Below are 24,757 nucleotides of genomic sequence, written 5' to 3'. Positions count from 1 at the left end.
GTCTCAGTTTTCAGAAATGCATTAAACTTGTTCATAATTGTTAAAAACGTGTGTTAGGTAAACAGAACACCAAGCTCAACACAGGGGCTACCAGTTTGTGATCTCTGATAAAATCTACATACATTTCAATAAATCGTTTTGGTTTTTTATCTTTTTTGGCCACACCCATGGCATGCAGAAGTTCCCAGGTCAGGGATCAAACCTATGATTCAATCAGTCGGTGGAATGGCAATGACAACACTGAATCCTTAGCCACTAGGCCACCAGGGAACTCCCTCAATAAAGCATTTTGTGATCTTCATCTGTGATCTTTTATTGATAATTGCATGGAGGAATATCAGCTAGGGTGAGAGTCCAAGGTTGCCTGGACATAGATCTCTGCTGCTGTTGGGGGTCTCCCCCTCTTTCTCTCTGTTTTTTGTTCTTGCCTTTTTTTTTTTCCCCCACTCTTTAGGGCCACACCTGAGGCATATGGAAGTTCCAAGTTAGGGATTGACTTGGAGCTACAGCTGCTGGTCTAAGCGACAGGCAGGTCAGATCCAAGCTGTGTCTGCCACCTATACCACATGGCAACGCCGGGTCCTTAACCCACTGAGCGAGGCCAGGGATCCAACCCACATCCTCACGGATACTAGTCGGGTTCATTACTGCTGAGCCACGATGGGAACTCCCTTCGTCTCATTTACATCGGCGATTCAGATTAGGATCCAGGAGGTGAACTGACAATGTGTGGCTACCATCAAACTAGGAGGCATCTCAGATATGCTGGGTGACAGAGAAAACCAGGTCGAGGCAGAGCCCAGTGGTCTGGACCAATGGGTTGGGCACTAACCACTAGACTATACCTACCATCATCCCATCCACTCTGCCAGTCCAGTGTGGGCCTCGTTCGGTTGGTACCCTCCTCTTGGCACTGCCATTTCTCTCTCTCTTTTTTTTTTCTCTTCCTTTAACTGAACATTTTATCTCCTTGTCTTTGTTCTGTATCCTCCTTCCAGAGCAGAAACATCTTAGGAAATCAGGAGAAACACAACTGTGAATGCCATTCACTAACCTGCATCTCAGCACTGTGGGTCCCAGCTAGCAAAAAACAAGCCAAAACAACTTCCCTCCCCACCAATGACTCATATTGAGAAGAAGAGATAATTGATCATTATTTGCAGGCAGCAAGATCATGTACCTAGAGAAGCCAAGGAATACGTTACATGATTAAAACTCATAAGGTAATTCAGGATGATAGATGACCCCATAATTTTCATCTATCAAAAACCATGGCATTTCATTCTCCAAAAACCGTAATTTTCCTGGACACCAACAAACCCCCATCAGAAAATGTCGTGGAAAAGTCAGCTTCCGTTTGCCAAGGTAACTAAGACTACATCCCACCCAGTAACAGTGAAGACATAGGAACTACATGGAGAAAATATAAAAGACAGCACAAGAGAGATATGAAAAAACTCTGAATAGACTGTGCTGTCTGATGGAAGGACTTAATAGTATAAGGATATGAGTTATCTTCTAATGAATCTATAAATTCCATGTAACTACATAAAAATTCCAACTGGATTTTTTTTAGGGCACTTTCCAAGTAAAATTATAAAATTCACCTGGAAAAGAAAATGCATAGAGACCACCCAGGAATAAAGAGAAGAACAATGAATAGAACTCAGTTGACCAGATACATGCAATCAAGCAACAGCAATGAACATATCATGGAATTGGGGCAAGAATAGATGCATCAGTCAGTGGAACAGAATTAAGATTCCAAACTTAGATTAAGACTATGTGAATTTATTATGTTGATGGCATTGCTAATCCATGGAAAAAGGATGCATTATTGACTGATTGATTGATGCACCTGTAGCATGTGGAGGTTCCCAGGCCAGGGACCGAATCCATACCACAGCAGTGACAATGCCAGATCCTTAACCCACTGAGCCACCAGGGAACTCCATGAAGGGATTATTATTATATGGTGTGGCTATCCACTCGGAGGATGGGGTTATATTCTCTATTTTATACCAAATGCAAATATAAAGAGCTAAAACATAAAAGCTGATTTTAAAAGTGTTAGGAGAAAATATTTCCCCCAGATAAATAATACTGCGATGAATGACTCACAAAACCCATGATCCATAAATGAAAACATTTGACTACAAAACGTTGTAAACCTCCTCATGACAAATGAACCATAAACAAAGTTTTTAAAAAATGACAGGCTGGGAGAAAATATTTACATTATAACTAAAAAAAATTAATACGCAAAACATACGAAGAGCTTTTTATAATCTGAACGATTCTTAAGAAGGAAAAAACCGACAAAGAATATAAATAGCCAATTCACAGGAAAAGAAATGCAAATAGCCAATGCCTATATGAAATATATGCTTATTCTCATTGCGCATGAGGGCAATACGAACCAAAATATTGGGATTTGTGTATTTTACCCACTGTTTCATGAAAATAACACTGATGACATTCAGTATTGAGAAGACGTGGGAGCCTGGTGGGTGCCAAGTGACACCAGGTAGGAGCTGAGCTGGCTCATCAGAAGAGCCTCTGGCAGAGCCATTTGGCTGTATCTGCAATAAAAACATGCGTCGCCTCAACCTCGTAATATCTCATCCTAGGAAGAACTTGCACGTGTGCACAGCACAGGCGAACCTACCGCTTATTGCTATGTTGTTTGTGTTGTAATCACCAAAAACCAAAAGCAAACAACCAAACAAAAAATTGTCTAAGAGAAGGTGGGTGAACTGTATCGCATGACAGCTAAAAAGCACAAGGGCATGGGACCGGACTCAGATCTCAGAGACAGGCGGCACAGAGAAGAGAGCTAATTACAGAACAATATGCACAGCATGATTCGACTTATTAAAAACAAAAAAACCCACCGCTGTGCATTTGTCCAGGCTCATGGTTCTATGCAAAGATGCCTAAAACGGCAAATGCCATGCTACCAGCTGAGGTTCCTCTTGCAGAGGTGACAGGGGAGTGGGGATGCTGAGGGCAGACTTTCGCTTTCTACTCTGTGCTTCTGTTTTGTTTAAATGCTTTTAAAAAATATATTCATATTTCCCTTGGGTTGAAAAAGAAAGCAAAAAAAAAAAAAAAGAGAGAGAGAGAAAGAAAGAGTAGCAGCTGTTATTAGGCAGAATTTTCATCCTCGTCCTCCAACAAGGGTCTTGAGGGTCTTACTGCTGGGGTCTCACTGCCAACCCCTGACCCCACTGACCCACAGAGCTCCTGCCTGAGAACAAGCAAGAGGCTTTGGAGGTCCTGCCTTGAGGGCTCTGTCCCTGCCCACTCAGGGGTCCCCACTAGTAGAGTTTTACACAACAGTGACAACAAATTGTTCAAAAAACAAAAAATTACTCCACCACCCAGTTTTTGCCTTGGGAGGTTTAAATTCAACATGCATGCTTTTCCCAGAGGCGTATAGGGAATAAAAGGCAATTAAATGGAAAAAAAGTTTTTGGCAAAACACTGTGAATGTACTAAGTGCCATGGAATTATTCACTTTAAAATGGTTAATTTGGGGCTATGCGAATTGCACCTCAATTTATACCAAGCAACAAAAACAGACACCCCCCGCCCCCTGCTTCCAGGGCACCATCTGCAGAACAGACTCCAAACCAAACTCTCCAGCCCAGGGCTTAAGCCTTTCATTTCAATCTGATCTCAACCTTTCTTCCCAATTTTCTCTGATGGGACTCCTATTTGGGACACCATGCAACCACAACCTCACCCCCAGATTTTCTGAGATGATCCTGTTTCCTATAATAAAAAAATTTTTTAAAGAAAGACAAGAAGTGAAAAAAAAATTTAAGTATTATACATTGGCTGTAGTTACAAAAATTGAGTCCAGAATAAGCAAATCTAAAAAAAAAAAAAAAAAAAAATCCGTACTAAGGGGTATAAATTGCAAAGTAGAAGTCCCCTTCTCTTGTGGGTTACCCCCAATGGCAACTCCTATTCTTGCTCCACTGGTTAGTTTCTCAGCTATCCTTCCTGCCAACTCTGATCTATGCCCAATACTCTGTATATACTCTTACCCCTTAGCAAACAAACACCTCAAACTCTCATGTGATAATATCATCCTGCACCTACTTTTAAAGGTTTGGAGATATTTCCAACCTATTACACACAGATCTACCTTAACTCAAAAAAAAAAAAAAAAAAAAAAACTGCTCAGAGTACACTTTATGTAACAGTTCCCTATTCATCACATTTTTGTGCTCTGCTGGTTCTTCTTGGTCCCATTTTGGAAGTGATGCTGCCGTGAAGGTTCTTGCATGTGTATTTTTGCCGGTACATCTTCTTACTGTGGCTACTAGAAAATTTGACATCACATATAAGGCACCTGTTAGACACATTCGGGGCGGGAGGGGGGCGGCATTCCTCACGGGGACCACGAGCCACGGATGTTGATGAATGCTCCTCCGCAGCGTTTGCCCTGCTGTGCACTCCTTCCCCGTGTGACTCTCACTGCTGCTTCCCCCACCTCCGCGTGGTGTTCAGACTTTAACAGCTACACTGAATCACTTGAGGATCTCATTTAGATGCCGAGTCTGACTCAGTAGGGCTGGGCCTGCTTCTCTGCACTTCTAACAAGCTCTAGGGAGATGCTGCTGATGCTGGTCCGTGGACCACACTTGGAGTAGCAAGGCTCTAAAGCAAGGCCATCCAATAGAAATAAAATATGAGGCTTATGTGTGCTTTCAAATTTTCTAGTAGCCACATTAAAAAGACTTTTTAAAAATCAGGTGAAACTAATTTGATGATTAGATTTCATTTAACCCAATATGTCCAAAATAATAGGATTTCAATAGGCAATTTATTATGAGACACATTTGAAAATAACAGGATTTCAATAGGCAATGAAAATTATTATGAGATACATCTGAAATCTTTGAAATCTCTGCACTGTGCACTTGGCCCATCTCAGTTTGGACTGGCCGCATTTCACAACATGTTCTAGATGGCCACATGTGGACAGTGGCTGCTGCATGACCAGCTCTAGAGAGTCTCCTGGGCTCTACCAGGGAGGAGACCAATGTCTGCTTCTTAGACCGCGGGGAGCAAAACTGGCAGGGTGGGAGGCAGCAGAGGGGCATCAGGAGATACTAGTGAGAACATATTTATCAGCCAGAGGCAGTGTGGCCTGAAGCCACCAGGAGCTTAGGAGAAGGAGGGAAGTCTGAACGGCATGAGGACTCTAAGCAATGATGCTGTTGTTAGTATTATTATTATTACTATCTGATCCTGGACAACACTCCCAATAACTTTTTTACATTACATGTTTACATTAAAAATTGAGCTGCGATTGATAGATAACATCATGTTAGCTCTGGGTGTTCACCATTCGATGTCTATATTGCAAAATGATCACCACGGTATGTCTGGTTAACATTTCCCAGCATACAGAGTTACCTTTTTTTTTTTTTCTTCTGATAAGACACACTCTCATCAGACAGACGTTCCTAGGAACTTTCAAATACACAATATAGCATTACTAACCATAGTTGCCGTGCTGTACATTACGTTCAGGACTGATGTGTTTTATGGCTGGAAGCTTGCACCCGTTTGATGACCAGCACTTTCATTTTATTATTTATTATTTATTTTGCCATGCCTGCATGCAGAAGTTCCTAGGCCAGGGATTGAACCTGTGCTGCCGCAGGGACCCAAGCCACAGCAGTGACGAGGCTTGATCCTTTCATCGCTAGGCCCCCCAGGGAACTCTGTTCTTTACTTTTAAAGGGAATCACAGCACACTTACAAGTGTGCCCCGTTCACTGCAGCTGACCAGGCATGATACTTTTCCTGCCAAATTTCGGCATCTCTTTTCTCCCCCAAATATCACAGGATGGTTGACATTTAAAGATTTACCTCCATGAATATTCAAAATACTTAGCATAAGCTCCTTAAGACTATTTTTAAGATGCCCCATTGTTTCTAAAGTTAAATTTTAGAGAAACGTATTTACAGTGACAGTTTTCCAAAAAGCAAAGCCTGTTTCACCGTCAGGAGGCTTTATTTCTGTTTTATATTTTCAGTTTGAACTTCCTTACCCCCAGCTGCTACTTTCCTTAAGAGAAAAGGCAGAGACGGCAGACACTGATCTGCAGGAATCCTTCTTAATACAGAAAAGAGGAGTTAGCCCAGAGAGCAGCTTCGTGGTTCAGGCTGAGCTGCGTAAAACCACAGGACCTTGTGCTGCACTCAGATTGGAAAGCTGCTTATGTCTCCACCTCTCTTAGGACATACACTGCTTGATTTATCTTCCTGCTTCTTCCTGTGTTACCATGTTCGTCACAGGCATCCAATTTTGTTCACTTGCACCACCAGGAATAAACCCTTATTTATTTTAAAGCTCTGTTTGTTTTTCTTTTCTTTTTATTTTTATTTTTTGCTTTTTAGGGCTGTACCCGTGGCATATGGAAATTCCCAGGCTAGGGGTCCAACTGGAGCTGTTGCTGCCGACCTGCACCACAGCCACAGTAACGTCCTATCCGAGCCACATCTGCGACCTACACCACAGTTCAAGGCAACGCTGGATCCTTGACCCACTGAGCGAGGCCAGGGATCAAACCCGCGTCCTCATGGATACTAGTCGGTTAGTTACCACTCAGCTACTTACCACTGAGCCATGATGGACGGAACTCCCAGGAATAAACACTCTTAGATGCAAAGCACGGGGTGGGGCTGAGGGGTGCAGGGGGCTGGGTGTGGGGTGGGGAGGGCTGGGGGAGGTGCCTCTGGCCATCTGGGACCAGAAAGTGTCAGAGGCCTGGGGCCTGTGATGTGGCTCCGTCTGTCTTAAGATTGCAGAGGGGGTGGGACACGGGGATAGAAGTGGTGGTGCTGGGGGGGTTTCTAAGATCTCCGCCTCGTCCAGTATGCAAAATCTGCCTTTAAAATAGCCATTTCCCTCTGACACACGCCGTGGAGGAAGCTCGTTGTCTTTGCTATTTCCATTTCCCCTTTTCTCTCACCCCAAGCAAAGGTCCTGTCTTTTTTTTTTTTTTTTTGGCCTTTTCTGGGGCTGTTCCTGTGGCATATGGAGGTTCCCAGGCTAGGGCTCCAGTCGGAGCTGTAGCTCCCAGCCTACGCCAGAGCCACAGCAACGCGGGATCTGAGCCAAGTCTGTGACCCACACCACAGCTCATGGCAACGCCGGATCCTTAACCCACTGAGCGAGGCCGGGGATCGAACCCGCAATCTCATGGTTCCTGGTCGGATTCATTAACCACTGCGCCACGACAGGAACTCCATAAAGGTCCTGTCTTTAAGAGGCTGCCCAGTTTAGACTCCTCCCTTGCGAGAATTTAACCACACATCCTTTGGCACTGCTTGGACAGAGCTGGTGTTTCTAATTGTACAAGCTCATCAGCACTAGAAATCTGTATTAATCATTACCTTTCAAAAGCCTTTCATGGTTCCAGTGGTCCTGGCAACAGGAGCATTTTCTATTTCCCCATTGTTGGGAGCTTAGGAGGGATATTTTTATCCTTAATTACATATCCTTTAGATGTTCTTCTTTCTAGCTTGCGTTACTTTTCTTTTTGGGAAACTCTCGAGGTGCTCTGAGGGAGACAGAAGTGACAGCTGGCAGACAAGCTCTGTGTCCTCGAGCCCGGGAGTCAGCTTGGAGAGGAGCTGCCTCTGGGCAGATGAAGCCCGGAGGCAGCTCCTGCTTGACTCTGTAGCTCACCCCCAGGTTCTCCCGCTGCCTTGACTTCATCCCAGACCCAGCTCCTGCTGCACGCATGGCGCCCCTGCACGCCGAGCAGATTATGAAACAGCTGCCCTGAACCCTCCCCTCTCCTAAGCTTCAGCTGATGTAATTGCCACAGAAGGAGTCATAGAATTTTAGAGTAGGAAGGCATTCGGAGTCCACTGCCCTCCTTTTACAAGTAAGGAAATGAAAGCCATTCCTCTCACACCTCATTCAAACATTTAGCAAATACTTATTGAGTCAGGTGCTTTCCTGGAAGCTGCAGGCATAGCGGGGAGCAAGACAGATGAGGTCTTAGCTCTCCTGGGTCTTACATCCTCATGACAGAGACAGATGACAAACGAGCAGGTCATTAAGTGACAAAGACAGTCACGGGGGTGGGCAGAACCACAGACCCTCAAAGATGCCCACGTCCCCATCCCTGGGACCTGTGAAGGTGTTTTGTTTCAGGGCGTGGGGGAATTAACGATGCTAAGTACCGACCTTGAGATGGGGAGATTATCTTGAATGATTTAGGTGACCCAAGCAAATCTTAAGAATCCTTATAAAGAGGGAAGTGGCATAGTGACAAAGCCTGACTGGCCATCTCTGGCTTTGAAGATGAAGAAAGGGGCCAGGAGCCAAGGAGCACAGCCCTGCCTGCACCTTGATTTTAGCTCATTGAGACCTATTGCAGATTTCCAACCCCCAGAAGTGTAAGGTGATAAATCTGCATTGCTTTTAACACTACACTTGTGGTGACATGTTACAGCGGCAGGAGGAAGCTAATACTGACTGGCGCAGACACGATAAGGGCTATGAAGAAAAATAAAGCAAGGGTATAATGGAGAATGACCACCAGGCCGGGCATGACTTTAGATGAGGAGACCTGGGGGTAATGTCGGGACAGTTAGCTGTGCGGTGATGTGGGAGACAGAGTTGTAGGCAGAGGCCACAACAAGATCCTGGGACAGGGGAGTCCATCCCCTCAATACCTTCCCAGGAGGAGACAGCCATTCTCTTGCCTTGTTTCCTGCGCAGCCAATGGTCTTTCTTGCAGACTCCCGAGTAACCTGTCAATCTGCTTGTTTGAACGTCTGGTTTCCCTCTTCAAAGCCCGGGACTGTGTCCTCTCCTTGTCCCGTATGAGGTCCTAAGGCCTCTTTTGGGGGTCCTAGGAGGGTCCCTTTGACAGATACATTGGATTTGGGAAAACACACTTCTTCATTTTAAGACGTCAGAACTCCCCCCCTCCCCAGGTCATGGCGGTGGGGGGAGGGGCGTAATCATGGGGAAAGACAGGCGGACACCGTGGCAGCGGTCAGCCTCCTGGAACTTCTGGACATGGACAGTCAGGAGCAGCTGAAATGAAGGGACTTTGGGAACTCCCACCCCAATCTCTTTTGGTGACTCTCTTTGTAAAAAATGCTCCGCTGATGGCCTACTCATTAGTTCAATTTGTGTGTGTGGGGGGGAATTTGGATTCGTCTATCTTGGGGCTACTCAAAATGGGGTACATCTCTGCCAAGAACAGGGAGGTTAAGTTTAACCTCAAAAGGTCTCTTGAGCCCTGAGAGGTAAGTAGGAACAGCACGGTCAAGCCAAGCCTGGTTGGGCCTTTCCTTTGACAATGGCCCTAAGTCCTGCCCTGGGCCAGACTCTAGGGAAGACACAGGGGCAAGGCAGGCCACCCCGGCTCCCGAGGCACCCACAGCTCGATGGCAGAGGCAGACACGGGCTGGGCAGGTTGGGAGAAGAGGGAAAGTGCTTGGGGGGCACAGAAGACAGGGTAAAATTTCCTCCCTTTAAGGGGAGCTCTTTTGCTGCAGAAGCCACTTCAAGCTCTATGAACCTGGGGTGCTCGGTGGGTCATCTTGATAACTGGTTGCCATCTGTTTCTAAACAGAATGTCCCGTGAGGGCAGGGACTGTGCTGATGAGGTTGACTGTGGTACCTTCTGAGCCCAACTAAGATTTGCCGAATGAATGAGGGGATAAATGGCCATGGGGCGTCTCTCAGCTAAGTCACTCCAGAATGACCGAAGTCACCCAGGACCATGGCAGGAGACACGGATCTAATGCTGATTGGACTCAGCTTCACAGTAGGGTCATCTGGAGCCCCGTGCAAGAAGGTTAATGGTGCCAATGCCCTTAACAGGTGGTGCCACAGCTGGGCCAGCCTTCGGTGGTTGGAAAGCAAAGGCCAGTAGCCGAACACGGCGGCACCATCCGATTTAATCTGGCGCTCACCTTCCAGCCACTGGATGCCTCAGTGACTAAGAGCCAAGCCAACGAGGAGGAGGGTGGCCTGGTCCTTAAGCCACAGCATGGCTGGTCAAGTGACATCCCTGTTCTGTTACTGACCAGTTGTATGAACCAAGCAAACAGGGTTATCCCATCAGAGTCTTAGTCTCCTTGTGTTTCAAATGGGCATGTTAATAATTATATTAATATAACAATTAATTATAATGTTAATAATATTATATTATAATTATTTATAATGTTGGTAATTACTTTAATAATTAATTATAATATTAATAATACCTCCCTCCCAGGATTAGAGAATGTATATTAAGTGCCCGGCTCCTCAGAAGGGTTTAATAAGTGAAGGCGAAGGCGAAAAGGCTGATCAGCTCGGCTCCAGGGGTGTCGAGGGACCTTCCCTCTGGCCCCGCTGGTATCCTCAGGGCTCTTACTCCTGCCTAGGGGGACCCCAGGGACCAGCCCCACCCTGACCCCCTGTCCCTGGCTTCCTCAGTTCTTTACCTGGCCCAAATGGCAGACATCAGACAATCCCAGTTCCCAAGTGGGTCCTGATATGGAAAAGACAGAGGGGGTTAACCTTGGCTTCCTCCTTCCCCTCCCTATCTGGGCTGTGATCTGGGGCCCGTCAGGACTCCTGGCCACTCATTCTTTTTCCAAGTCCTTCCAGACTCTCTGGCACCTGTTCCGGAACTCCTGCATCTGTTGTGTCTCCGAATCTTAGCACTTTCTCCCTCCCCTGAGCCTGGCATCTCCAACTCGTGGCCAGTCCGCAGGCCTGGGCTTCTGCTCGGGTAGCTCTGCCCAGGTGCTGCTTAGCTGACTGGCTTCTGGGCCTCTCTCCCCACTTGCTCGTTATCATAAAACCATCGTTCACTGGGTTACGCCCGGGTCCAGCACTACCTGCTTCGCAGGAACCCTCTCTGGTCCTGGAAGTCTCCCTCTGGGAGAAGCAGTGCCGCTATCCTGATATTTCTGATGAGGAAATTGAGGACTGGAGAGGATGAGACCCAGAGGAAGACTTCTCTGAATCTGCTGCCCCAGGAACTAAAAACACCCTCACGTGGGTGTGGAAAGGCAAGGCCTTTGGGACGCAGGAGTGAAAACCCACAAGCAGGGAACGGGAAAAAGAGAAGGCAATGGCACCAGGTAAACGGGGTGCCGGGCCAATAACGTACGCTCGCACCCAAATGGAAAACTCCCCAGCCACATTAAAGTCCACACTGGAGGGAGTGGCAGCAAAACCAAGACCATGAAACAGAGAGCCTACCTGGAATGCAGACGTGATCCACCAAGGCACGAGAAACCAGGGACGAGCCCGTAGATCCTGTGGACAGTCTGGACCCAATTAAGAAGGATACAAGCAGCAAGGGCAAAAGAGGTCAGCATTTCACCACAGCCACAGCAACGCCGAAGCCTTAACCCACCGAGCAAGGCCAGGGATTAAACCCGCAACCTCACAGACACTGTGTCAGGTTCTTAACCTGCTGAGCCATAATAGGAACTCAGAAGTTTCAAGGAGATACCTGATCTTTCTATATTCTTAAGGATGGCAGCAAATTCACTGATTCGCTAAATAGCTACTGAGTGCTCCCTATATGCCAGGATCAGTTCTAAGCCAGCCAACGAATGAATCAAGTCACAAGAATATAAAGTCAGGTACTGACAAATGCCATGGAGAAAATAAAGCAGGGTAAGGGGTTGGAGAGCTGGGGGGTAGATGATTTTCCGCAGGAATCAGGGATCTTTTCTTAGAGGAAAGAGTCTTCTGTTGGGTAACCTTAAGCGGCCTCTTACTGTAATAAGGTTCGACCCAGAACCTGATCTTGAAGAAGTAACTGCTAACACAGGGACTGGGTTTGGTGCTTTTTCTGGGCAGAGTGGGGGAAAAGGATATGGACCCCTAGGATGTGGGGCGTGGAGACAAGTCATTGTAACTGTCTGGGTGGGTTGGGAGGTGTCCTGGCAACACAGCCCAGGCCACGCTGAGGCGGGGCGAGGATGGAGGGCTACTTGCCTCAGACCACGGCTTGTGAGCTCCTGGAGCAGTGCAAGTTGATGTTCAATTTAAAAATTTCTTTTTCTCTTTTGAAATTCCCCTGGGATAGCCCAAACATTTGCATATGAAGGTACTTTTAGGTGCAGTAAGAGAAAACCCCAATTTAACTACTTGAACAAAAAGGAATTAATAATCTTACAAAGAGGAAGTCTGGAGGCCAAGCTGCTGAATTGTGCTCAGTTAATTCGATGGCACCATTGAAGCCTCAGGTTCATTTCATCTTTCTGCTCTGTCCCCTGCATACTGGCCTCAGTTTCCAGCTACTTCCCCTCATGGTTGCAAGATGGCAGCAACAGCCCCAGCTATCGCATCCTATGACAGGTTCCAAAGGCAGCAGAGGAACCATTTCATCCTTGTGTCGCCTTCTAAGACAAATCAACTTTAACAGAAGCTCCATGGAATCTTCCCTTCCCATTTCATTGGTTACTATTGCATCCGCTTCCCATAGATCTCATTACCTTATTCTTGTGCCTAAACCCACCAACCACAGATGGCATTGGGCCTGGTGTGGGCTCTGCTTTGGGCAAGAAAGAGGAAATGCGCCCATGTCCCAGGGCAAGGTGGACCAGAAGGTTTGGAGCATGAGACAAGATGGCTGGAGGGGGGGCAGGAGAGGGGAAAAGCATGAAGACAGTCATTTGGAAGTAGAGAGAATAAATAGAAACCAGAAGAGCTGGAATAAAAACTTAAAGAGCAAACTGAAGAAAAGTTTTCTGAGCCAAAGAAAGACCCAGCTCTGCAAAATGAACAGGCTGAACACATTCTAGGAACTGTTGACAAAAGAAAAATGATAAAGGGTGGAAAAGAATTCCCACCAGCTTCCAAGCAGAAAAAGAAAGAAAGAAAGAAAAAAAAAAAAAAAAAAAGAAGGTTCCCTCTTAAGGAGCTGGTAGCAGCTTGGCCTTGGATGTGACATGTAGGGTTATGCGTGATACTGAGTTTCTGAAGGCAGTGGGACAACACCTCTATGGAATTTGAAGGGGGAACACTTGATCCCCAAGAATTTGATCGCCATCCAAATTGCCTGTTGAATCTGAAGGCAACTGGAAACTATTTTGAGATCTTTAGAAGCGTAGAAAACAGACCTGTCCTTGTTGGAGAGCAGATTAAACTAAAAGGAAACGAAAAGAAAAACGAAAAGAAATGAACTTGAAAATGGAGCCTTCTAGAACGTGGCAGTCATGGCCTAGAGGGGCTGCCTGGCCACCAGGGAGTTCTGCACGGCAGCCCTGGCCCCTCATGGCTTCTGTCGCCTGTGCCTTTTCTGCTCCCTCTTGTGCAATGCCAGGAAGTGTGTGTTAGAGCCACATCCTTCGCCCGGCGGCTCAGACGGAATCTTAACTTCACTCGGTGACCACGCAGAACAATACCAGCTGCCACCCTCTTCCTGAGCTTTATAACAATGGCTCAACCGTCAACCGCCCGGACACTTGTGACGGAACAGCTTTTAGAAAGTTGTTTTGTTTTCTCTCTGCCAAAGCCACACTGCCCGGAGCAACGTGACGGCCCCGTCAGAGACCAGGAACTGAGTCATGGGTCTCTCACCCAACGGCTCGAGCCCCGGCGGGGGGCGGGGTGGGGGTTCTTCCAAATGGGGAGAGAACATTGAGAGGCCAGGAGCTGCGAGGTTCTAATTCTCTCTCCACCCAGACTTGCCTGAAGACCTGTGCATGGCCCTGACTCGACTTCAACAGTCAACGTCCTGGACGGAATCTCAACCCCGGAGAAAAGACCTGAAGTTTGCAGCCGCTTATGCTTGGTGACCCGGGATCGGGTGGTTTTTGTTTTCTGCTTTATTCTTCTTGGCAGGAAGGATGTCAGAAGAACAGCAAGGAGGTTGTGGGGAATGGACCTGAAGGCCCCGTTCCTGGGATTGTGGCATCAGGCCGTTTATGTGACACGCCCAAAGGCCAATGACAGGCCCTGGGCCCTCGCCTCTGTCTCCCTCAAGCTGGCCCCTCAGGACTGCCCGTCCTGCCTGGAGCTTGTCCGTGGTGTCCTAGGGAGGACGGTCATTGCCAAAGGCAGCAGGAGCCTCAGAGCTGCTTCTGGACTCAGTGCTCCTCCTCCAAGGGTCACTTCCCTTTCCAAGTTAGGGAAGGTGTCTGGGCCTTACCAGAAGCCCACTGTGGGTGCAGGAACGCGGGGCGGGGGGGACTGCGGGGCGGAGGGGCTGGTCCCCCCCCTCCCCCAGCGCTCCTAGCCCTGCCCACGCCAGCAGCAGCAGCTCAGCCTCCAGTCCAGAAGGTCCTCATGGTCAAGGGCTATAGAACAACAGCTTAGCAAATCCACTGTGATGGAGACACAGAAATCCACAGTCCCAGGAGCAGTCCTGGGGGAGCCTGGTCACCACAAAACCTGCCCCCCTTCCTGCCAGCCCTAGGCACTGCCTAGAATCTTCTAGAACATCCTTCCAGGACACAGCCTCTCTCCCTCCCCCTTCTCTGCTACCTCTTTACCCCATGCCAGATTCTACCTTTCCATCTGTTGGAACGGCCCCCTCACCTCTCCCTCTGCCTCTTCCTTCCCTTTTTCCTCATCTTTCTCTTTCCCGCTTTCATTTGTTCCTTCCTTCTTTCTCTTCATTGTCGTTCTCTTTCTTTTTCCATCTCATTTTTCCCTCTGTTCTTCCCTCCTCCCTCATCCAAGCATGAGGCAGAAGTGACGCTGCTTCACAGAGGCCATCATTCTTTATGGGGTCTGTTCCCTCTCACACCAAATAGAGACAGTAAGAGACCCACAGACAGAGAAAACACAACTGTGGTTACCAACGGGGAAATGGGGGGATAAAGGAGTGTGACATTAACCTGCACACACTACTGTATATAAAATAAATAATCAACAATGGCCCACAGTACAGCACAGGGAACTATATTCAATTTTCTGTAATAACCTTCATGGAAAAAGAATCTGAAAAAGTGTGTGTGTGTGTATATATATATATATGCAACACACACACATACACACGTAAATATAAATATATACCTTAATCACTTTGTGTATGTGTGTGTGTGTGTGTGTGTGTGTATAGTGTATAACTGAATCACTTTGTAAAATTCACACAACATAGTGAATCAATATACTTCTTTTTTTTCTTTTTTAAAGGTGGTAATGGCAGGGTGGGCAGCTCCCCCACGCCAACCACTCCCCCGGGCTGAGTGTTTTGCACACACTCTGGGAGGCGCATGTGTGAGTCCCACTTTCCAGCGGAGTCACCTCCTTGGCCAAGGCCACACAGCTGGGACAATCTTGACTTGACCCAGTTGGGAACAGGGTGGCCTGCTTGTGTTCCAGGTCCCTCACTGATTTACCCTAAGGACCACATGTCATGTGTGATCAAATGGTATCTACAGCCATGGGAGGAAAAGCGGCCTCTCTCTTGAGAGGCTTCATCTTCCTGCCTCCTGTCCTCCTGGGGCCGAGTCCATCCTGCCCCAAGGAATTTGACACCCAACGAGGTTTGGACACACTTTCTGGGGTTAAAGAAAGAAGGCGTATTTGGGCAGGTCTGGGACCGGACCATGAGCCCCGGTTTTTTTGCAGGACTCAGCAATGTGCGTACTTAAAGCCCAGGGATTGAAGGAAGTTACAGCTTACATCCTTCCCTCCCATCTCTGATTCTTCCTAAGTCTGAGCAAACTGGAGTAACAATAGTCACCAAGTGGCAGGGTCATTCCCCTTCCTGAGGTACATGGGACCGTCCCGGGCCACAATGTGTAGCCGACTTCATGAGGTCGCTTTGTGGGGAACAGAGATGGAGTGGCTCTTTGGCTTTTGTCAAAAAGACAGAAGCCCCAGGGAGAAGAGCTAAGGTAATTAAAATAAGATGAAAGCTTTTGCTGCTTCACTTGGCAACGTTTCAGGTCAGATTCTTATTTGGGGGAGCCTCCTATTTTGGTGGCACCGAGCAGACTCAGGTGTAAGGAATGAGTTATTTAGAAACTGTGGCTAAGCTCAGAAAAGAGTATGAGGTTTTGCCTCAACATGAAAAGAGGAACTCGAGTTAAAATCAGCCCCAGTGGGTGACTGTTGAACCTCTGATGGCTCCAGGTCTTGGCCCAACTGTGCGTGAGCTTTAACCTGCTCTTCGGCACACAGCCACCCTGAGGATCTTGTGAGGTGTTACGGTTTTACAGGAAAGTGTAGCCTCAGGAGTGGCAATTGCTCAGGCTGCCTGCCCCCCCCCCCCCAGCAACCTGTGTACCCAGGTCCAATGCCAGAGTTGGGGGACACACATGACCAGCAGGGCCCCAGCTCTTCCATGAAACCTGCCTGCCTGGCACCCTGGCTGAGCGTGGGCCAAGCTCTGTCCCTGCAACTCTAGCCTTGTCTCCGAGGCATGGGCGGCCCCCTGTTCCAAGACAGTCAATCATACCCAGGTCTGAAGAGGGCTGTGCAGAGAAAGCTGCTGATGCCCAAGCCAGCCATATTCCCTCTTGGGACCTGTAGCTCAGGGGTGAGCCTGTTGGTGGAAAAAGGGCAGGTGTACCAAGAAGGGCTGAGTTGTGGCAGGTGGCACCTGGGTTGCAGAGCCCCAAGCCCCTTCTGTCTCAGCCCCCAGGCTTCTGCCTTCTTGACCTGTACACCTCCACCTGCACCCCCGCCCCCACCTAGCAAGCCTCTGTTCTTTTCACCCCCACAAAGCCTGATGAGGCCCCAGATTCTGAAGCTGCTGAAGGACTGGGAGCCATTCCCAGGAACACACGATGCCATGGCCGCAAGAGTGAAGGTGGGAGAGGGTAGACCTCCACGTAGTCTAGAAGTTTACCAGCCGTGGGTACAAACTCTACACAAGAAGCCACAAAGTCATGTCTTTTCCAACTTAAGGCCTAGTCATACTTAAAGTCTTCTCGCCTTTGAAGGAATAGAAGAAACCACAAGGGGAAAAAAAGATCAAAAGCACTGACTGACTTTTAACTTAAGAGAATTTAGACTCCTTTCAGCAAATCACCTATCAAGGATGCCAAACTCTGTGGGAATGTTTATGCGGTCCTAGGCTTGGAAAATCTCAGAGGCCATTGAGTCCCACTGCCTGCGCCAGGCAGCCTCGTCCCTGACAGGTGAGGAGCCCACAGGAGACGCAACAACCCCAAGGATGAGCGGCTGCCCAGTCTTGAAAGGACCGTCCCACCGTAGGTGTAGCAACACTGATCCTGGTGACAAGGCCGAGACATGTGGGTGTCCTGGACTATCCAAAAACATTCAAATGGATGGTCTTTAGATGATGGTGTATGGGAAGGACAAAGAAGCCAGAAGCAACACTCAGCCTGACCTCTATGGGGCGAGGCAATTCCGCTTGAGCCCAAACTTGCATCCACATGGAAGCTCTGCAGCACAGTCCCAGCCTCCCGAGAAGGCAGCTTCATGAAACCCTGGGTGGGCTCAAGCACAGCCCTGAGGGTTTCAGTCTCTGTCTCAAGGGGCTAATAGAAGTGATTTATTTTATTTATTTATTTGTCTGTTTGTTTGTTTTTGTTTTGCTTTCTAGGGCCGCACACGTGGCATATGGAGATTCTCAGGCTAGGGGTCCAATCGGAGCTACAGCAGCCAGCCTATGTCACAGCCACAGCAACGCAGGATCCGAGCTTTGTCTGCAACCTACACCACAGTTCATGGCAATACCAGATCCTTAGCCCACTGAGCAAGGCCAGAATTCAAACCCACAACCTCACAGTTCCTAGTCGGATTCATTCCTGCTGCACCATGACGGGAACTCCAGAAGTGATTTCTTTGATGCCCATAAGTTGTTCCCCAGAAACATTCTACTCAGCACAGCTTCACCCTTTTGACACATTTCCAGTGACTTGGCCCCAGGGACCTGCCTGTTGTCCTGCCCTTGAGTCCAGCTCTGTTTGTACTGTGCATCCTAGTTCTGCACAAAATGTATGTTCCCATCACATCCCAGAATCAGCGATTATGGGCCGCCTTGCCCCTTCCAAGTCTACCTTCTTTCCAATTAAACCACACAGACCCCGTCACTGCTCCTCCATGCCATCCTGTCCCAACCCTCATCTATCCTGGCTGCTCTGCTTGGCACTCCATCTATGGGTGCCTCTCACCAAGGGTCCAAGAACCCAGTGTGGCTTCCCTGCCCCCATTGTGGACACTGAGAGCATCACCTCCTTTGTCCTGCCCACCCCACCAACCCCTCAGCTCTCTTGCCAGATAAAAATAGCTCCCCTGGCCTCCACATCACTCGGTTGTCATGCGCTGTGGTCACACAACACCCGTGGTGTTTGTCATGCAAGCCGTATAAAGGGTAGTCTTCCCCAACTTTGTGTACCTAGACAGAATTTTTTCACCTAGAATGCAAGTTTTCCATGTTTGGAATTTATGTGGTGAAACCAGAAGCCATGAGCATGGGCCTTTCACAGGACGGATTTCCACCAACTGAAAGGTACTGTTTCGTGCTAATCCTTAGGGAAAGCTTCCAGCCCCTCCGGCCCGTTCTCCTGCAAGGTCCCTTCCTCCTCTCCTTCCTGGGCTGCTCCCTCTCACGCATGTGAACCCACTGAGGAAAATAATCCATAAGCCACAGTCACGTTTCCTTCACCTCTGAGCATCCTTCTTCTATTATTTCCCCTTCATGCCCATGAACAAGCACACACATAATGTCTGTTGTGCCTGCTCCAGCATGTCACAGGGCGGGTCACTTTGCAGGCTGTCGGCTTGCGAAGCCGCCCCACCCAGGCTCTTCTAGGACAAAGATAGGCTCAGCCCAGTCCTCATGTTTAGGCTGCTTGGGGCACTTACTTTCTGCCCTTCTTCCTTTTTTTACTCTTTCTCTGCCAATATTGGCTCCAGTTAGGGTCAAACTTTGAGGTTTATAAAGGACTTACCTGAACGGTGAATTTATCATCCTCATTGGGCAGAATCCTGTAAGTGTAAACACAATTCCGATACCTGAAAGAGACCAAAGACTTAATTAGAGCCTATGCGTTCCTTTCTCTGGACATCAAGCCACCCTGGACAGAAACACTGCTCGCCCCCTGTCCCTCACCCTTGGCATTCAAGGAGCTTCAGAAAAAGGTGGGTAGGGTCTCTGGGACATGAGCCACATTGGCCCTTGACTGCTATGTGGTCTGGTCTAGAGGATTCCGCCATCTGGAAGGGCTGCTTCAACCCCTGAGCTGTCATGTTGGCCAAACGAACGGAGCTAAAGGAGGTGTTTAAGAAGAAGGGAGACTCGAGTGGGCTGAGCAAGGTGGGCACATGCTGGATACATACCAGGCACAGCCACAGAGAGGGGCCATGCTGGCCAGGGCCAGGCTTGCTCAGCCTCGGGTGGAGCTCCCCCACCCACCGGGGCTGCCTCTCTTGGGAACTTTGCCCCACAGGTTTATTCTCGCAAAGGTCAGCTGCCATCCCTTCAGAGACCCGGATTGTCCCCAGCAGCTGGTGAGTGAGCCTTAGGGTTGCTTCTAACACGGAAGTGCTAGGGATCCTGGATTCTCTTCCCTTTCTAGAAGCTCTATCTCCTTCTGGTCCAGAGGTCCCCAAGGAGAGAAGGAAGAAGAACTACTTCTTACTTCCCTAAAACCTTTGAGAGGATGGGGGGCGTTGTCTAGCAGGAGCACCTTGGGAGGGGGAGCCATCAGTTGGTGGTCCAGCTGGGTGACCCAGCCCACAACAAGCCTGGTGGCAGCAGGTGGCCCTGGAGGTCCCTTGGCTCTGCTGCTGAGCCCACAGGCATGAGGAGTTTGGGGCAAGGACACTAGGGTCTTACATGCTTGGTTGAAACAGCTGGTCTGTTCTCTCACCCATCATCATCTCCCCAACCCCATTTCTTCTACTTGGGGTTCTCATGGACCTTGACCTTGTCCACCCCTGCTGGACCCCTAGGTGGGGGCCGCACTCCAGCTCACAGATGCTCATGCTATTTCGATCATCAAGGCGATGGCTGGCTACAAATTTTTCAGTCATTTAGCCCCTCCCATGTGCCCGGCATTACACTAAACATATATTTATTATTTAACTAGACTTTTAAATCATACACTAGTTTTAAAAATTGAAGACCACATAGAAAGATATAAAATGAACAGTAAACGTCTCCTTCCCCTAGTCCTCCGAGTCCCTTAGATGTCCTATGTCTTTTTGTAAATCATTCCAGAAATGTTTAAACATAAAAACTTAGACATATACCTCTTTTAATTCAATTTAATTTTATTGTATTTTTTGGATCCACGGCATGCAGAAGTTCCCAGGCAAGGGGTCAAACCCACGCCATAGCAGTAACCTGAGCCACAGGAGTGACAACTCCGGATCCTTAACCTGCTAGGCCACCAGGGAACTCCAACATGCATATCTTTCACACGCAACTAAAATCATATTATATACCTTGTTCTGAAACTTGCTTATTTTCACCAAAGAAATATTAGCAATCAACCCACCCAAGTCTCGTTTCACCATGCAGCAGTGCCCCCACTTATTTGACTAGACCGAGATGAGGGACAGGTCATTACTTTTGTCTTTTTACTCTTACACATGATGCTACAGTGAACATCTCTGTTTTTGTCTCTTGTGCACATTGGTGAGTCCAGAGTTCTCATTCCCCATCAGTAAAAAGGAGATGATGATAACACAGTATCTACCTGTTCATAGGGTAAGCGTTTAGGCAAGAGCGTGCAGCACATGAAACACGACACGTGCTGATGCTTGTTAGTGACTGTGAATAAATCACTAGAAGGAGAACCGCTGGGCTGCAGGATGCAGGCATTTTATATTCTGATCAAGACTAGCAATTGCCTTCCAATGAAATTGTGTCACATTTTGTCTCCTGCTCAGCGGATATGAAAGTGTCTCTGTCCCCACACCCTGCCAACTGGGTGTTATCAGACATTTTCATCTTTTGCAAATCTGAGAGGTGAAAGAACAATGATTGCTTGCTTTAATTTGCCTTTCTTTATGAGGAAGGTTGAACGTGTTCTCATATGTCTCTCTGTTTGTATTTCTTTTTCTGTGAAGTCTTTTTCATGTCTTTAGCTCACTTTTTTGTTAGATCATCTTTGACTTATTTAGTCATAAGACTTTGGTATAGGCTACAATATATTTCAGAGTTATTTTTAACAGTGTTAATTGATTCCCCTCCCCTCTTTTTAGCTGTGGAAAAGTTTTATCATTGTATGTGGTCAATTTTTATATGGCTTCTGAATCAATGAATGTTTAAAAAGTTTTGGAGAAATGTTTTGGGTGATTGATTTCACTTCCACACGTCTCTTCCTTTCTCATAGGAAAGTTTCTTTTCCTCTCTTCCTCTCATCCCTCTAAATTCCTATCTTTCTTCTCCCGGTCTTGTCTTTAGAGCCTGAACGGACACCACAGTTGGCTTAGCTCAGAGATGGCCAGGATGAATCCCCGGTCAGGTACCACCTCACCTCCCTGAGGTGCCCTGGGAAACAGGGGACCATCCCAGACCCCAGCCTAACTTCCCCATGCCCATCGCCTTCAGCCTCCACCCTCTGCAGAGCCAGCCAGGCACACACCCAGGATAGCTGGGAGTCTGCTCCGCTCTTATCTTTCACTGCTGTTCTCGTGACACTTCCTCTGTAGATATGCAAATAAGGCCGGCTGAGAAAGGTCTCTTATTTGGCTGAGGACAGCTAATTTGTGGAGGAGGTTGAACAGGCCGCAAACATTGGCTTGTAAACAGAAAGAAAGAAGGAACACAGAGTCACCCAGAGGGGTACAGAGAGACAGCCTGCAGAACAGGAAGGCCCTTTAGTTCATCAAGGGTGGCAGACAAGGCTTTACGATTTTTTTCAAAGATGATCTAGAAATGCTGAACAAAGAAACCGCTCCATAGCGCACAAGCAGATCAGAATTCAAAACCTAGTGCAATAGGAAGCGAGGACTCTTTCTCTTTAGATCGTAGCATCTCAGCATCTCCAATGCGGGTGGTGGGCACCGCATCCCTGGGGCTGAATCAGTAGATCCTCAAGGGGAAGCAAGGAGAATCACCATCACCATCACCCCCGCCCACAACCCCTAGGAGAGCACTTGGTCCAAACTGCGTGCCACGGGGTGCTGGGGGGGTTCTGCAGGGCGGTGGAGAGGGGCGCTCACCCGCAGCTTCCCTTCACCCTGGCCCTACATGCATAAACATGTACACACACATACATGTGCATATACAGACACATAGCATATGCAAATACACATACGCTAACACAGACACATATGCGCCCAGATAATCTTACATGTGAGAGATTCAAAGTGAAGCTTCTACAACTAAATCGCCTTTGCCATTGACTGCACTGGAACATGATCCAGACAAGGTGCTCCCTGGGTCTCATCCAGCCCCTTCCCACCTCTTCGTGGTGACCTTTAGGTGTTGACAGCAGTCCCCAGCTGTTCCTCCTTCCAGTGACTGGGTCACATCTCAAGGGCCACTGTGTTAGCAATATTCCCATAGGAGACCCAGGCTGGGAGATGGCTGGCCCATCCCATGGCCCCAGGTCCTAGGAGGGTGACTCCATCCTCAAATGCAGTCAGACTTACAGCAAATTTCCCATGTGACGCCCAGTGGCCTTTGGGTGACTGCAGGCGCCTACGCTGTTCTAAGCATGAGGATGCTTCCCTTGGGAAGGAAACTTTCAGATCATGGTTTGGGAAATGTTACTCCAAAGTTAAGAGGATGTGGGTAGAAACCTACTCCAATTTCTAAAAAAAAAAACCAATCAGATCCAATTTTCCCTGATAGTTCTTTGTTGGAAAAGAAAAATCACCAGACCTGTAAAAACATCACCACTCAAAAGAAGGGTACTGTTTTCCTAAGCCCTCAAAGGTGATATCGCCACATCACATAGAATCACCACAAAAAGGAAAAAAGAAAACAAACAAACAAACAAACAAAAACAACACCTTCTGGAGAAGTCAGGTTTGTGAACTCCGTAAGATGGAAGAGACAATCGCATCTCTGAAACTGGAAAAATCAGTTGTGAAAATTGAGCAACATGAGGTAAGAAAAACTGGTCAGAAGTGAAAAACCTAGAGTTCTACAGTCAGCATGAAACACCCGAAGAGCAGCAGTAAATAGTAGCTTATGTTCTAGAGAACTTTTAACATGGAAGAAGATAAACCCAAGAGAGTCGGTAGAGAAGGAGAGAGAAGATGAGAAATACAGAAGATATATCCCTGTCCTAAAATATATATATACAGGAGGGGCTCCCGAATGCATGGGTAGTTTCTTATATATAAGTAAAAAGCACAACAGGGAAATAAATCTAAAAGCATACGACTTGAAGTGCAGGAAATTAAATGGACAACTCTCTGACAAAGAGAGGAACAAAAAGAAAAAAACTGCAAGTGAGCTGGACATTCTTCTTTCATCCTCCCCTCCAACCCCCAATAGACCCATCCCTATCCTTCATCTTCCCTGTGTCCAGGAGTCCAACCTGTGGACTGTGTGGGCTGCTTACCCAAGGTTTAGCTAATGGCTAAACCTCTCACTGGCCGAGTGAGAGGATGGAGAGAGAGAGCTGTCTGTTGCCCTGACCTCACCCCACTTGCTGCCAATCAGCAGTGGCCGAATTCTTCCAAGGGAGGCCACAGCTCAAGTCAGGTGGCCCTGCCTCTTCAGAACCAGCAGTGGGAAAGGCTTCCCATGGTCGCTGGCCCCAGGCTGCCTCACCATCCCTATGTCTGGCACCTCTTTGGATTATTATTTCCTGCTGGGATCCTGGTAACACAACTAGGAAGCAAAACCAGTAATGAGAAAAGAAATAGAGCAACAGCAATAAAAGAGAAACCTTAAAAGTATAGAAAATCATGCCTAATTGTATGCTAGCAAATTTGGAAATATCAACAAGTGGACAGTTTACTGAAACATATATATGTATAAAACTCATCAAAATTAACATGAGAGGAGAAAGAAAATAAGAATAAATCAATACCAAAGAAGACACTGAAGTCACTATTAACGAATTATCTCTAAAAATGGTTCTGAGGAAAAGCACCTTTGCCGATTTTTCAAAATAGTTTAAAAAACCGGATACTCATGATGCTTCATTAATGTCTCCAGGATATTTTATAAAACTTAACATGACTCTTAAGCCATAACATGACCAAAATCATATAAGTCAATCTTACTTATGAACACAAATGCATAAGTTCTAAATAAAATTCAGTGTACAATAAAGTTATCATAATCAAGAATAGTTCGTTTTTAATCATGCAAAATGGTTCATATTAGGAAATCTATACAATTAAGCTGTTTAGCCGTAAATGAAAAAAGGGAAATGGCATACTCATCTCAATACATATTAAAAAGGCATTTGATAAAATGCAATACTCAGTTCTTTAAAACTCTTTGTAAAACTAGAAAAAGCACCTTCTTTGACCTGACAGAGAACAACGAATTTTTATCAAGTATTAACTATATGCCGGATACTGTATTAAGTATTCTAAGGCAGTATCAAATATGATTCTCACAGTATTTCTGTCTGGGGTAAATATTTTCTCTTTCCGATATCATCCACATAATATTTTAGAAATATCAGCCAATGCAATAAGTTATGAAACCTGAATGAGAGTTATAAGTATTTGGATAGTAGACCACAAAATGTTTATAATTTACATATGATGTGATCATTTAGCAAGAAAATCCAAGAGAAGCAAATGAAAACAATTTCAAATAATGTGGAGTAGGAGTTCAGTGGGTTAAGGACCTGGCATTGTCACTGCAGCAGCCCAGGTCACTGCTTTGGCGCAGGTTCAATCCCT

General features: G+C 47.2%; 1 protein-coding gene across 1 annotated transcript in view; it reads right to left on the bottom strand.

The window, feature by feature from the left end:
• The window catches only part of INPP5D (inositol polyphosphate-5-phosphatase D), a 125,719-nt gene that overhangs the window by 91,531 nt on the left and 9,431 nt on the right, over window positions 1-24,757 (bottom strand). The window contains exon 2 of the mRNA XM_047773787.1: window positions 18,880-18,943. Coding sequence (XP_047629743.1) covers window positions 18,880-18,943 — 64 coding nt within the window. The remainder of the gene's footprint in view (window positions 1-18,879; window positions 18,944-24,757) is intronic.

The sequence above is a fragment of the Phacochoerus africanus genome, chromosome 3 (assembly GCF_016906955.1).
Source record: "Phacochoerus africanus isolate WHEZ1 chromosome 3, ROS_Pafr_v1, whole genome shotgun sequence".
Taxonomy (NCBI): domain Eukaryota; kingdom Metazoa; phylum Chordata; class Mammalia; order Artiodactyla; family Suidae; genus Phacochoerus; species Phacochoerus africanus.
Note: the sequence above shows the minus strand (reverse complement) of the source record. Positions and strands in the feature narration are given on the sequence as shown.